Below are 13,758 nucleotides of genomic sequence, written 5' to 3'. Positions count from 1 at the left end.
CTCGGAGGCTCGTTTGAGGGCTTGTGTTTGTTTCTGGATCCCGAGAAGTGAATATCTTCCCCCTTCCTCTCTGTTTCTCCCGCGGCCAAATCTCCATGGCACCCACTGGGCGAGCCTGCGCTCCCTCCATTCATCGCTCGTATTTCCCCAGGGTCTCCGTTTTGATGCTGATGTTTCAGGCATCCATTCAGAGTATTAAAGCAAAGAAATTCAACTCCGTTTATGGTAACCGCCCATGACGAGTGAGGGGTGACCTTGTCATGCAGAATGAAACCGCGAAGGGCACAGATTGGGTGAACGCGCACGGTCTTTTTCCCAGCATTGGGGAATGAAGAACCAGCGGGCTCAGGTTTAAGGTGAGAGGGGAGAGATTTAATAGGCAACTTGTTCACCCAGAGGGTGGTCCAGGATCAATCTAACACTTCCCACCCACAGAGCCTTCCTACTCTTCTTTCCTTCATGTGCCTATCCTAGAGTCTCTTAAACATCCCTGGCAGTGTGTTCCACACCCCCCCCCCCCGCAGTCTGTACATAGAAAAAAACCTACCTCTTTCCTCCAGTAAATTTAAAATCACGCCCTCTTGTATCAGCCATTGCCGCCCTGGGGAGAAGACTGGCTACTGCCTGTTACACCGCTGGTGTTAAGGGCAGCAATGAGGGTCCTCCGTCTCTGGCGGTGTGCAGGGCTTCCTTCATCGTGCCAGTAGCTCGGTTTTCACTACTGCCTGTCACGTAAGTCCCGGGTAGAGACTCAGGAATACCATCGCACTCAGAAAGGTTCTTCATTGCTGTTTCTGTAACAGTTTTGTTTTACAAGTCAGGGTTGTTATCCCCGAGCTGAGCCCCTGAGACTGGAGGACTAGTGGACCATTCTTAGTCTGGCCTTGACCCTTGGACTGCAGCCAACGTGCTGTCCGGGTCACTGAGGCACTCAAGCATCCGAACCCTACAACAGGGTTTTGGTGCTCTTGGAGTTGTCCACTCTACCCCTGTCTCTTATCTTCAACACCTCTATGAAATCTTCTCTCATCCTCCTTCACTCTGAAGGGAAAAGTCTGAGCTTTCTCAGCCTGTCCCCATAAGACATGGTCTGTGATCTAATCCTCGCAGCCTCCTGGTAAATCCCCTCTGCACCCTCTCTAATGCTTCCACGCTGTTTGTATGGTGAGGTGACAAGAACTGAACACAACACTCTGAGTGTGGTCTAACCAGGGTTTTATAGAGCTGCAACATTACCTCACGGCTCTTGAACTCAGTCAGCTGACTAACGAAGGCCAGCACACTGTACACATTTTTAACCACCCATCAACTTGCATAGCAACTTTGAGGGATCTCGAGACACGTGGACCCCAAGAACTAGAATCAGGTTTAATATCATTGGTGTATGTCATGAAATTCTTTCTCATGCAGTGGCAGTACAATGCAATACTTAATAAAAGCTGTGCGTTACAGTAAGAAGTAAATATATGTAAGTATTTAAAAAGTTAAATTAAACAAGGCGTGCAAAAAGTGGGGAAAAGTTAGCGAGCTAGTGTTCATGTCTTCAGTGTCCATTTGGAAATGTGATGGCAGAGGGGAAGAGGCTGTTCCTGAGTCATTGTCTTCAGGCTCCTGTATCTCCTCCGTGACGGTAGCAATGGGAGGAGGGCGTGCCTGTTCTCTCTGTGTCTTCACTCTGCCAGGAATCCTGTCATTAATCCTCCATTCTCCTTTCCAAAGTGGATCGCCTCGCCTCACACTTTTTCAGGTTGAACTCCATCCGCCACTTCTCCTCCCAGCTTTGCATCCTGCCAGTGTCCCATTGTAACCTACGCTAATCCTCTGCACTGGCCACGGCACCAACAACCTTTCGGTCCTGTGCTCTCGATTGTGCAGGCATGGGAAGGAGAGGGAGGGAGGGAGGGGAGAATGGTTCACTGCCGGCCCTTCGCTGCCGCCTCGTTCCCGGGCTGACCTTCAGTTGTTCCTTCCTCCCGCAGAGTAAGATGATGGACCAGGAAAGTGGCGGCGAGGCAGTGAAAGGAAGTGGTTATCAGTGGCGGAACTACAAGCTGGTGGCTGATCCCACCATAAGACGGGTCCCACAGAAAGTCTATCGATATGACGGACTCTACTTCAACTTACCAGTATGTGGGAGCTTCAGCATTATTGCACAAGGGTCAGGGCTGGTGTGTGTGGGGAGGGGGTTGTTTTGCGTGTGTGGTCCCCGTGAATCTTTCCTCGGTGTGTGCATGTGACACTGGAAGGTGTTCATGCACCACTACAGGGCGTGCTCGTGTGTTACCGTGGATGTGTGGATGTGTTTTGTGTGTGTGACTGTGGGAGGCGTCTCACTGTGTGTGGGAGGAGTTTGTGTGTGTCACTGTGGGAGGTGTATGTGACTGGGAGGAGTTTGTGTCTGTCTGAGTGTGGGTATTTCTCTGCACGCAAGAGGTGCTGTGGCACTAAGCACCTGTGATTATTATTTCAGGATGCCGGTTTCCCACCTGTTGGAGATGTTCGAGATCCTCGACAACGACGTATCTGGACTAAGCATCGTGACATCTCGCTTCCTGTGCCAAAGTTCAAGGTACTGACTCCCCTGTCTGTCCTCGAGTAGTGGGAATATACACCTGACTATAGTCCTGTCTCAGGGAGATCTGTACACTGACCGGTGTCTCTCAGTCCCTCTCTCAGTGGGAGATCTGTACACTGACCGGTATCTCTCAGTCCCTCTCTCTCAGGGGGAGATCTGTACACTGACCGGTATCTCTCAGTCCCTCTCTCTCAGGGGGAGATCTGTACACTGACCGGTGTCTCTCAGTCCCTCTCTCAGTGGGAGATCTGTACACTGACCGGTGTCTCTCAGTCCCTCTCTCTCAGGGGGAGATCTGTACACTGACCGGTATCTCTCAGTCCCTCTCTCTCAGTGGGAGATCTGTACACTGACCGGTGTCTCTGAGTCCCTCTCTCTCGGGGAGATCTATACACTGACCGGTGTCTCTCAGTCCCTCTCTCTCAGGGGAGATCTGTACACTGACCGGTGTCTCTCAGTCCCTCTCTCTCAGGGGGAGATCTGTACACTGACTGGTGTCTCTCAGTCCCTCTCTCTCAGCAGCTTGGATTATGATAACTCCTGTAGTCTCATGACTGGCTCTAACCTGATAAGACCCTCTCTTTTGTTTCCTGCACTCCCTCCGCAGTTCGACGAGTACTATGTGGGGTCAGTTCCCCTGAAGGAGGTGACCTTCGCCCGTCTCAACGACAACATCAAAGAGGGCTTCCTGGCTGACATGTGCAAGAAGTTTGGCGACATTGAGGAGATTGAGATCCTCTACAACCCTAAGAACAAGAAGCACCTCGGCTTGGCCAAGGTGGTGTTCACCAGCACGCGGGGCGCCAAGGACACCGTCAAGAACCTCCACAACACCTCCGTGATGGGGAACATCATCCACGCCCAGTTGGACATCAAAGGTAGGGCGATGCAATGCAGGCTCTGCGTCGGGGAGAGGGGAGTCTGTACTGGTGTTGACTGTCTTCTCTGTGTCCCTCCTGCGGGATCGAGTCCCAGCGTCCTCACTGAAATCCGCTCTCTTTGAGGTGGTCACTGGGGCTAACCCTTCTCCCTCTCCTTAACCCCACCCCACTCCCCCCTCACACACAAACAGGACAGCAGAGGATGAAGTACTTTGAGCTCATAGTGAATGGTTTCTACACACCGCAGACGGTGCCTACAGGAGGGAAAGCTCTTACGGACAAGTTCCCGGTACACCAGGGGGACATGGTAAGTTGTGAGGGGACGTGTTGGGGTGGGGAGGGTTTCTAGAGGCATCGGGCACACCATCCTCTTTCCCCCACCCCACAACCTCTGGGACGGGGCATCAGACACACTGTATTTATGTAAGTTCTCTCTCTCTCCCCTTTCTCTTTCCCGGCTCCTGCCCTCACCCCTCCTTGCTCACAGGCCAATGACCCCAGGCGACGGAGATCTTGTGACGCCAGTTACCCGGGCAATGCCAGCCAGCCCACCACCCCTGGCAATGGCACCCCCTGCTCCCAGGACACGGCATACTCGAGCGGGCACCAGGACACCCCTTCTTCCTTCGGACAGTATACCCCGCAGTCCCAGGGCACGCCCTACACTCCAAGGGGAGGCACCCCCTTCTCACAGGACTCCCCATTCTCCAGCAGGTGAGTAGCTGATCCCTGTGATCTCTCCGACTTCCGGAGGGCTGAATCGTCTGCTGTGTGTGTGTCGACTAGATCCTGTCTTTACTTTCGTCCGTCTTCCTGAAACCCACCTCTCCTATCTGTGTGAATGAGATCCCCTCAGTCATGTCAATCCCTTCCGTCCCTCCGGTTTGAATTGGGCCCCACCCCTTTCTCCTTTTCGGTCCGAATGGAGCCGGCACCCCTCCCCATGTTCTGTCTGAATGGGCCCGCGCCCCTCCCCGCGTTCTGTCCGGCCGGGCCCGCGCCCCTCCCCGCGTTCTGTCCGGCCGGGCCCGCGCCCCTCCCCGCGTTCTGTCCGGCCGGGCCCGCGCCCCTCCCCGCGTTCTGTCCGGCCGGGCCCGCGCCCCTCCCCGCGTTCTGTCCGGCCGGGCCCGCGCCCCTCCCCATGTTCTGTCTGAATGGGCCCGTGCCCCTCCCCGCGTTCTGTCCGGCCGGGCCCGCGCCCCTCCCCGCGTTCTGTCCGGCCGGACCCGCGCCCCTACCCGCGTTCTGTCCGGCCGGACCCGCGTCCCTTTCCTCTCTGCAGCTTGTCTAAATGAGGTCCCGCTCATCCCTCCTTTCTGAACGAGGCCCAACTCCGCTCTCTACTCTGTCTGAACGAGGCTGTGCCCCACTCTCCGTCGTCTTCCCCAAGGCCCTGTCCTTCCACTGAGACCCCTGAAGCCTCACCCACCACCCCCCCCCATAATTCTCCTGTCCCTGACGTCTCACCCCTACCTGACTCTGCCTCTCCTGCTGGTAACATGCGTCGTTCCAGCGATGGCAGCCATCACCCTCACTGTCATCTGTTTGTCAAAATGGATTGTTTGTCTCACTCACCATTCTCTCTCTCTCTCTCTCTCCCCCCAACTCCTTTCCCCTTCCTCTCCCTCCTTCCCCATCCCCTCCCCTCCCCCATCCCCTCCTCTCCCTCCCTCCCCATCCCCTCCTCTCCCTCCCTCCCTCTCCATCCCCTCCTCTCCCTCCCTCCCTCCCTCCCTCCCCATCCCCTCCTCTCCCTCCCTCCCTCCCCATCCCCTCCTCTCCCTCCCTCCCTCCCCATCCTCTCTCTCTCCCTCCCCATCCTCTCTCTCTCCCTCCCCATCCCCTCCTCTCCCTCCCTCCCTCCCCATCCCCTCCTCTCCCTCCCTCCCCATCCCCTCCTCTCCCTCCCTCCCTCCCCATCCTCTCTCTCTCTCTCCCTCCCTCCCCATCCTCTCTCTCTCTCTCCCTCCCCATCCTCTCCCCCGCTCCCCCTCCCACTCCCCCTCCCCCTGCCCCTCCCCTCAGGCAGGGCACTCCATCCTACCAGTCCTACCAGCAGGATTCAGCCTACAAGTCACGCCGCCATTCCTCGACTGGATCCTACCCGCGACGCCACGCGCCACACCCTCCCTTCCTCCCTTACCGACCCACGGAGCAGCAGCCTCCGCCTCCTCCCCAGCCCCATCTCCGCTTCTCCGGCTTCCCCCAGTCCTTCCGACCCTCAACGTCCTCCTCCTCCTCCTTCCTGCCGGCCGGTGACGGCTCCCACTACCTGCCCCAGCCTGAGTCCGGCCTCGCCCCGGCCCCCTACCCCAGCCCCGCACCCTACCCCACCTACGGCAAGGAGCCCGCGGCCTTCCCCTTCCCGCCGGGGTCAGAGGCCTACGGCAGGCCCGTCGGGGGCCCGGACTCCCCGGCCGAGGGCCGGCCCCCCTCCCCGCCCCCTCCCGGCGCCCCCGCGCCCTCTCCTCCCCCCTCTGACTCCCCCCCTCCGGCCGAGAGTCTGCCCTGCGCCCGGCACCCGAGCCTGGACTCCCGCATCGAGATGCTCCTCCGCGCCCAGCGTCCTGCCTTCTCCTTCCTGGTCAACGACTCGGAGGACGAGGAGGAACGGAGGGGAGGGGGGCGGGAGGGGGAGGGGGACGGGGTGAGTGGGGCCTGGGTGGGGGAGGGGGAGGAGGAGGTGGAGGGGGAGGTGGGGAGGGAAGAGGAGGTGGAGATGCTGGAGGAGGAAGAGGAGGAGGAGGAGCGGCGAAGGGGCCCTCCCCCGCCCCCTGAGGTCCGCCCCCCGCCCCTCCCTCCCCCTCCACCTCCCCCTCCGCCCCCTCCACCCACTGGCTTCGAAGACGTCCGCCCGTCCTTGGGACCCCCACCGCCTCCACCGCCCTCCCCTCCGCCAAACCCTCCCCTGCCCCCTCCTCTCCCAGCGCACAGGCGGGTAGAAGCTGGAGAGCGCGAGGCCAATGGAGATGAGATGGTGAGTGCCCGTGGGGAAGGGGGGGCACGTGAGGGTGTGTGGGGGGAGCACGAGGGAGAGGGAGGGGGATGGGGAAGTGGAGGGTTTGACGTGAGGGAGGAGAAGGGTTGGGGCAATGGAGGGAAGAGGGGTAGGAGAGGAGATTATCTTGAGGGGGTGGAGGGAAGGGGTGGGGAAATGAACCAGCCAGCGTCATCTTCTGATCAATGTTCTCCTGTTTTCTTCATCTCTCCTGTTCAACCATGGCCCGAATAAATCCCCCCCCCCTCCGGTGCTCATTCTGAACCTGCCCCCTGCCTCCGCTCCACCCCCTTCCCCGCTCAGACATCTGCCCCCTCCTCTGGCGAGGACATGGAGATCTCGGATGATGAGCTGGGTGACCCTCACCCATCTGAGCGGATCGAGGTGGCCGGCCCGTTCCCCTCGTTCGGGCCTGCCCGGTCCGAGCCAGCCTCCCTGAGGGGCAGCGGGGGTGGTGGGGGCAGTGGCCCTGCCCCTCCGGCCCCAGCCCCGGCCGCGGCACCCCCCTTCCCTCCCCACATCTACGACTATGTGAACCCCCTGGAGCTGGTCAGCCGGCTGGGTAGCCAGTGGGGGGGGCTGCCCATGTCTTTCCAGATGCAGACGCAGATGTTGACCCGCCTGCAGCAGCTGGCCAGGAGCAAAGGTCCACCTGGGGCCGGCTCCTTCCCTGCCTACCCCTGCCAGGGGGCCTTTGGGGCCTACGGAGTCTACACCACGCCCGAGAGGGATGGCAGACTCTTCCCAGAGCCTCTGCTGCCCCCCTCCGTCCCCTCGTCCACCTCCTCCACCTCCACCGCTGCTACCAGCTCCTCCTCCTCCTCGTCAGCCACCTCGGCCGAGCCTCACGCGGCGCCCCCCTGGCAGGGCGAGGCCCCCAAAAATGACCCACACCTCTCGACGGTGGACGGTGTCCTCTCGGCCTTGGTCCTGGAGATGAAGAACATCATGAAGCGGGACCTCAACCGCAAGATGGTGGAGATGGTGGCGTTCCGAACCTTCGACGAGTGGTGGGAGCGCAAGGAGCAGAAGGCCAAGGTAACAGGGAGGGTGGTCGGGGCCATTCCCTCTCCTCTTTCCCTGCCCCACCTCCCCTCTTCTCTGCCCCTGAGGTGGTACAGAGGGAGCATTGTTCTTCCTGCCTGTTGTTCTATGTTCAGTGTTGTTTTTATTTATTTATTCACTGGGGTACAGCGCAGAGTGGGCCCTTCTGTTCCTTCGAGCCTCACTGCCCAGCAATCCCCGGGATTTAACCTTGCCTTATCACAGCCGAATTTACAATGACCAGCCAGTATCATGGGGTTTCAAACTCCTGACAGGCAGCGGCGGGAATTGAACGCGAGTCGCCTGCTGGGCTAGCTGCTGCGCTTCCTGCTATATTGTTTCATGTTCAATGTTTGTGTCCCAGAAACACGTCAGCTATAGAGAATTTCAGTAGTATAGGGAGTGTTAGAGATACAGAAAAAGGAAATCAGAAGGTCAAAGAAAGAAACACAAATATCACTAACAGTGATAATCAAGGAAAATGCCAAGCACTATGTTAAGTGTAAGTGTGTAACGAGAAATGTATACTTATCAAATATTGGAAGGCTGAGACAGTGTGCACATGGAGAGGATGTTTCCAATGCTGGGAGGGTCTAGGACCAGAGGGCACAGTCTCAGAACACAAGAACATTCCTTTGGAATAGCAATGAGGAGGAATTTCTTCAGCCAGAGAGTGGTGAATCTATAGAATTCATTATCACAGTCTGCTGTGGAGCCCAAGTCATTGGGTGTATTTAAAAGGGAGCTTGATAGGGTCTTGATTAGTGCTGTCATCAAAGGTTACAGGTGAAGGTAAAAGAGTGGGGTTGAGAAGGAAAAATAATCAGTCATGATACTGCCAGAGTGAGCTCGATAGGCCAAATGGCCTAATTTTTAAAAATGTTTTATGGCCTTATCCTGACACCATGTAGATGGAGCTTCACTCTCTGTCTGACCCCTGGAGTGTGTGATGGGATGTTGTGGAGGGAGCTTCACTCTCTGTCTGACCCCGGGAGTGTGTGATGGGACGGTGCGGAGGGAGCTTCACTCTCTGTCTGACCCCGGGAGTGTGTGATGGGTCGGTGTGGAGGGAGATTCACTCTGTGTCTGACCCCGGCAGTGTGTGATGGGACGGTGTGGACGGAGTTTCACTCTGTGTCTGACCCCGGGAGTGTGTGATGGGATGTTGTGGAGGGAACTTCACTCTCTGTCTGACCCCGGGAGTGTGTGATGGGACAGTGTGGAGGGAGATTCACTCTGTGTCTGACCCCGGCAGTGTGTGATGGGACGGTGTGGAGGGAGCTTCACTCTGTGTCTGACCCCGGGACTGTGTGATGGGACAGTGTGGAGGGAGTTTCACTCTGTGTCTGACCCCGGGACTATGTGATGGGACGGTGTGGAGGGCGCTTCACTCTGTGTCTGACCCCGTGAGTGTATGATGGGACGGTGTGGAGGGAGATTCACTCTGTGTCTGACCCCCAGACTGTGTGATGGGACGGTGTGGAGGGAGCTTCACTCTGTGTCTGACCCCGTGAGTGTGTGATGGGACGGTGTGGAGGGAGCTTCACTCTGTGTCTGACCCCGGGAGTGTGTGATGGGACGGTGTGGAGGGAGCTTCACTCTGTGTCTGACTCCGGGAGTGTGTGATGGGACGGTGTGGAGGGAGTTTCACTCTGTTTTAGCTGGGAGTGCATGATAGCTGAACCGTGTCTACGCCCAACTGGACAAGCCAGCGAGCACTGTGAGGGTCATGTTTTTTGACTTCTCCAGTGCGTTCAACACCATCCGCCCTGCTCTGCTGGGGGAGAAGCTGACAGCGATGCAGGTGGATGCTTTCCTGGTGTCATGGATTCTTGATTACCTGACTGGCAGACCACAGTACGTGTGCTTGCAACACTGTGTGTCCGACAGAGTGATCAGCAGCACTGGGGCTCCACAGGGGACTGTCTTGTCTCTCTTTGTCTTCACCATTTACACCTCGGACTTCAACTACTGCACAGAGTCTTGTCATCTTCAGAAGTTTTCGGATGACTCTGCCATAGTTGGATGCATCAGCAAGGGAAATGAGGCTGAGTACAGGGCTACGGTAGGAAACTTTGTCACATGGTGTGAGCAGAATTATCTGCAGCTTAATGTGAAAAAGACTAAGGTGGTAGACCTGAGGAGAGCTAAGGTACTGGTGACCCCTGTTTCCATCCAGGGGGTCAGTGTGGACATGGTGGAGGATTACAAATACCTGGGGATACGAATTGACAATAAACTGGACAGGTCAAAGAACACTGAGGCTGTCTACAAGAAGGGTCAGAGCCGTCTCTATTTCCTGAGGAGACTGAGGTCCTTTAACATCTGCCGGACGATGCTGAGGATGTTGTACGAGTCTGTGGTGGCCAGTGCGATCATGTTTGCTGTTGTGTGCTGGGGCAGCAGGCTGAGGGTAGCAGACACCAACAGAATCAACAAACTCATTCGTAAGGCCAGTGATGTTGTGGGGATGGAACTGGACTCTCTGACGGTGGTGTCTGAAAAGAGGATGCTGTCTAAGTTGCATGCCACCTTGGACAATGTCTCCCATCCACTACATAATGTACTGGGTGGGCACAGGAGTACATTCAGCCAGAGACTCATTCCACCGAGATGCAACACAGAGCGTCATAGGAAGTCATTCCTGCCTGTGGCCATCAAACTTTACAACTCCTCCCTTGGAGGGTCAGACACCCTGAGCCAATAGGCTGGTCCTGGACTTATTTCATAATTTACTGGCATAATTTACATATTGCTATTTAACTATTTATGGTTCTATTACTATTTATTATTTATGGAGCAACTGTAACGAAAACCAATTTCCCCCAGGATCAATAAAGTATGACTCTGACTATGGGATGGTGTGGAGGGAATATCGCTCTGTGTCTGACTCCAGGAGAGTGTGTTTCCCACTCACTCACTCTCTCTCTCTCTCTTCCCCCTCTCCTCACCTCTTCCTCTGCTCTCCCTCTCGTTCAGCCCTTCCACAACACAGCGAGACTCCAAGCGAAGGAGGAGGAGAAGCCCAGGCCCAAGGAGCCTTCCATGTTCTCGCTGGTGGACTGGGCCAAGAGTGGTGGGTTTGGAGGCTCAGCCAGTGGTGCCAGTGGTCTAGAGGCCTACGGCTTTGGGATGGGTCTCCGAGCCTCACTGAGACTGCCATCGTTCAAGGTAGGAGTAGTCAGTCCATGTTGCCTCACACCTCACCTCCTTCTCAGCCCTCGGACCAGGCAGTGGTCATGCCGTCCTCCTCCCATTCGCCAGGACCAGGTGTCGGATACGCTGTCCTCTCCCCTCTGTGGGACTGGGCAGCAGACACACCGTCTTCTCTCTCCCTTCTGGGACCGGGCCTCGGATACACCGTCCCCTTTCCCTCCAACCTTTCCCACCGCCGCCGCTACCACCCGTCTCCGTGCCTGCTTCTCACACAGGTGTTCTCCTTCTTTCCCAGGTGAAAAGGAAGGAACTGTCAGACCTTCCTGAGAGCGTGGAACTGAAACGCCCTCGCCAGACCCTCGCTCTGTACGAAGAGGATGAAGGTAAACTTTCAGGGCTGGGGGCAGTCACCTTGGTGCTCTCTGCCCGGTCGAGTCCAAAGGTCGTTCCACGTTGTGGAGGGAGGGCGGCTGTTTGCTGAGCTCCTGCTCTTTCCAGGAACCGGCTGGCAAGAAGCCAGTTCACTTCTTTCCCGCCCACCACCCCTTCCAAAGGGAACCGGGCAGGAGCGAGAGAGACAGGTTTGATCCTTGCCTCATGTACTGCTGCTTCATAACGTATACCATTGGTATTAAACTTGATGCTGATTCTAACAGATTGATCTGTGCAAACTGTAGCTATGCAAAACAAGTTTTTCTCCGTACTTTTGACAATAATAGACCAATTTACTTTATTGGCCTGAGTCCAAGAGATTGAGGGATGACCTGATGGAGGTCACGAAGGCGCAGACAGGGTAAAAGTACATAGGCTTTTTCCCAGGAACTGGGGGCTACATAAAAACCATAAGGGAAGAGGTTTAAGTTCAGAGGTGGAAGATTTAAAAGGGATATCGGAGGCAGCTTCACACAAAGGGTTGTGTGTGCTTGGAATGAGCTGCCAGAAATAGTGGTTGAGGTGTGCACATTGAGGCCATCCACTGGGTAGGGTGGACTATGGATATTGTGTCCCGGCTGTCTACGTGATCCACAAGCCAGGCCAGTACAATATGGGGAGCAAGCTGTTGCCCAGGCAGCAGGCTCCTCCTCTCCACATAGTGCATGAATCCAAATCAATGGCAGTGACTGGTAGTTTGGTACCAGTGGCATCGCAGGAGTTGCCAGTCAGCGTTGAACTCAACGTAGGACTGCCTTAGGGACTCCAGCTCCGTATTTTTCGCTCGGGGTTTACTCTTGAAGCCTTTCCCATGAGTGGGTGTAGTCACAAGGCAGCAGAGGTTTGAGGTCAGGGTTTTCCCTCTCCTAGATGAGCTGCCAACCACGACTGACGAGCTGCATCAGCCTGAAGTGACTGGTAAGGTGCCTGTCAGTAGAAACGGTTCTGCTCGGCTTAGTAGCTAAGCGACACGTGAAGGCCAGGAGCTGGACTTGGTTGTCAGAGGCCATTTGAGACTCTCACCATCGAGAGCATTTAATAGGTGGTGGGAGCACCTCCCCTGGCTGTGCCAGCCTGAAGGAACCCGTGCATATTAGCAATGTCTAAAAGCCACGTAGATAGTGGATGGATAAGGAGAGGTTTCGGGTCTATGAGCCAAACGGGGGCAGTTGGGACTAGATCACCAGGAGGAGTTGGGCCTGAGGCCTTGTTCCTGTGTGGTTATTCTGTACCTGACTTTTCGTTGTATCTTGGTAAATGGCAAAGGAACCAAACAATGTCAGTGCCCCCCAGCACTCCTTACCTGTCCCATGCCTTTGCAGAGATGGAACGGGAGAAGGAGACCTCGGACGCGGCCAGCCACCCCTCAGAGGCACCCAAACGTGATACTGAGATGGGCAAGAAACGTAGCAAGCCCTCCAAGGCCTTGGACCTGAACAGCGAGGGCGAGGAGGAGGAGGAGACGTCGGAGAAGGTAGGCAAACGGGGTCTCGGCTCATGGGTTGGGACCGTGGGGGAGGGGGGCTGCTGGACACAGCACCCGCCCATCCAAACACCTCTGAAGTATGGTCCATATCCTCCCATTTCCCGCCTGTTCCTAATAACGCTTCTTCTACCTTCTGTGAATAAGCCAAGTCTGAATCCACACCAAGTTTCCCTGCATCCCATGCCTCCTGACTGTCTGAATGAGTCTACCATGGGGAACCTTATCAAACACCTTACTAAAATGCGTATACACCACTTCCACTGCTCTACTGTCATCAAAGTGTTTGGCCACTTCCTTGACAAATTTAATAAAGCTTGTGAGGTGTGAGCTGCCCCTCACGTAGCTGTGCTGACTAACCCTAATCAGACCGTGCTCCTTCAAATGCTTGTAAGTCATGTCGCTAAGAATCCACTCCCATGGACATGCGACACATCAATTGTGGTCATTTAGCACATCACTCCTGACAGCGAGCAATAAGGGTGGTTGCTGCAGCCAGAGTAAAATCACCTCCCTACAATGCCAACGTTAAGTCCTTGGCACTTCCAGCATCTAAAACCCCTTCGCCCCCGAGCAGGGAGAAAATTCCTCATGTGTCTTAGATATATTTAATGAGGTAGCCTCGACGGTTCCTCCGGGTGCAGAATTCCATAGTTTCACCACACTCTGGGAAAAGCAGCTTCTCCTCATCTCTGACCTTCTCCTCTGAATCTTGTGGCTATGTCCCCTAGTTCTGGTCTCATCCAGTGGAAACAGCTTTCCTGTTTCTGTCACGTATATCTCCTTCAGAATTTTCACTGTTTCATCTGAATTCTGTGAGTATCGTCGCTGACAACTCAATCTCTCCTTAAGGGCCAGAATCAACGTGGTGAACCTCCGCTGCACGGCTTCCTAAGTTGGTGTGTCTCTCCTCACATAAGGAGACCAGAACTGTACACAGAACTCTAGGTGCGGCCTCACCAGTACCCTGTCCAGTTGCAACTTAACCTCCCAGCTCTTAAGTTCAATCCCTCTAGCAATGAAGGCCAACATTCCGTTTGCCTTCCTGATAACCTGTTGTACCCGCAAACCACACATTTGCGGTTTATGCGCGTGCACTTCCAAGTCTCTCACTGTTTAAGTAATAATTTTTCCTTCTGAAGTGGATGACCTGGCATTTATATTGTACTCTTATCTGCCAGACCCTTGC

General features: G+C 55.8%; 1 protein-coding gene across 2 annotated transcripts in view; it reads left to right on the top strand.

Annotated features, from left to right (window-relative positions):
• The window catches only part of setd1a (SET domain containing 1A, histone lysine methyltransferase), a 34,944-nt gene that overhangs the window by 1,823 nt on the left and 19,363 nt on the right, over positions 1-13,758 (top strand). For both annotated transcript variants that reach the window (XM_063062942.1, XM_063062944.1), the window contains exons 3-12: positions 1,980-2,126; positions 2,471-2,569; positions 3,183-3,453; positions 3,648-3,763; positions 3,944-4,170; positions 5,482-6,433; positions 6,758-7,492; positions 10,478-10,669; positions 10,950-11,037; positions 12,409-12,560. In XM_063062942.1, coding sequence (XP_062919012.1) covers positions 1,986-2,126; positions 2,471-2,569; positions 3,183-3,453; positions 3,648-3,763; positions 3,944-4,170; positions 5,482-6,433; positions 6,758-7,492; positions 10,478-10,669; positions 10,950-11,037; positions 12,409-12,560 — 2,973 coding nt within the window. In that variant the 5' untranslated portion in view covers positions 1,980-1,985. The remainder of the gene's footprint in view (positions 1-1,979; positions 2,127-2,470; positions 2,570-3,182; positions 3,454-3,647; positions 3,764-3,943; positions 4,171-5,481; positions 6,434-6,757; positions 7,493-10,477; positions 10,670-10,949; positions 11,038-12,408; positions 12,561-13,758) is intronic.

Source organism: Mobula hypostoma, chromosome 11, assembly GCF_963921235.1.
Source record: "Mobula hypostoma chromosome 11, sMobHyp1.1, whole genome shotgun sequence".
Lineage (NCBI taxonomy): Eukaryota > Metazoa > Chordata > Chondrichthyes > Myliobatiformes > Myliobatidae > Mobula > Mobula hypostoma.
The sequence above is the reverse complement of the archived record's forward strand: the minus strand, read 5'-3'. Positions and strand labels throughout refer to the sequence as shown.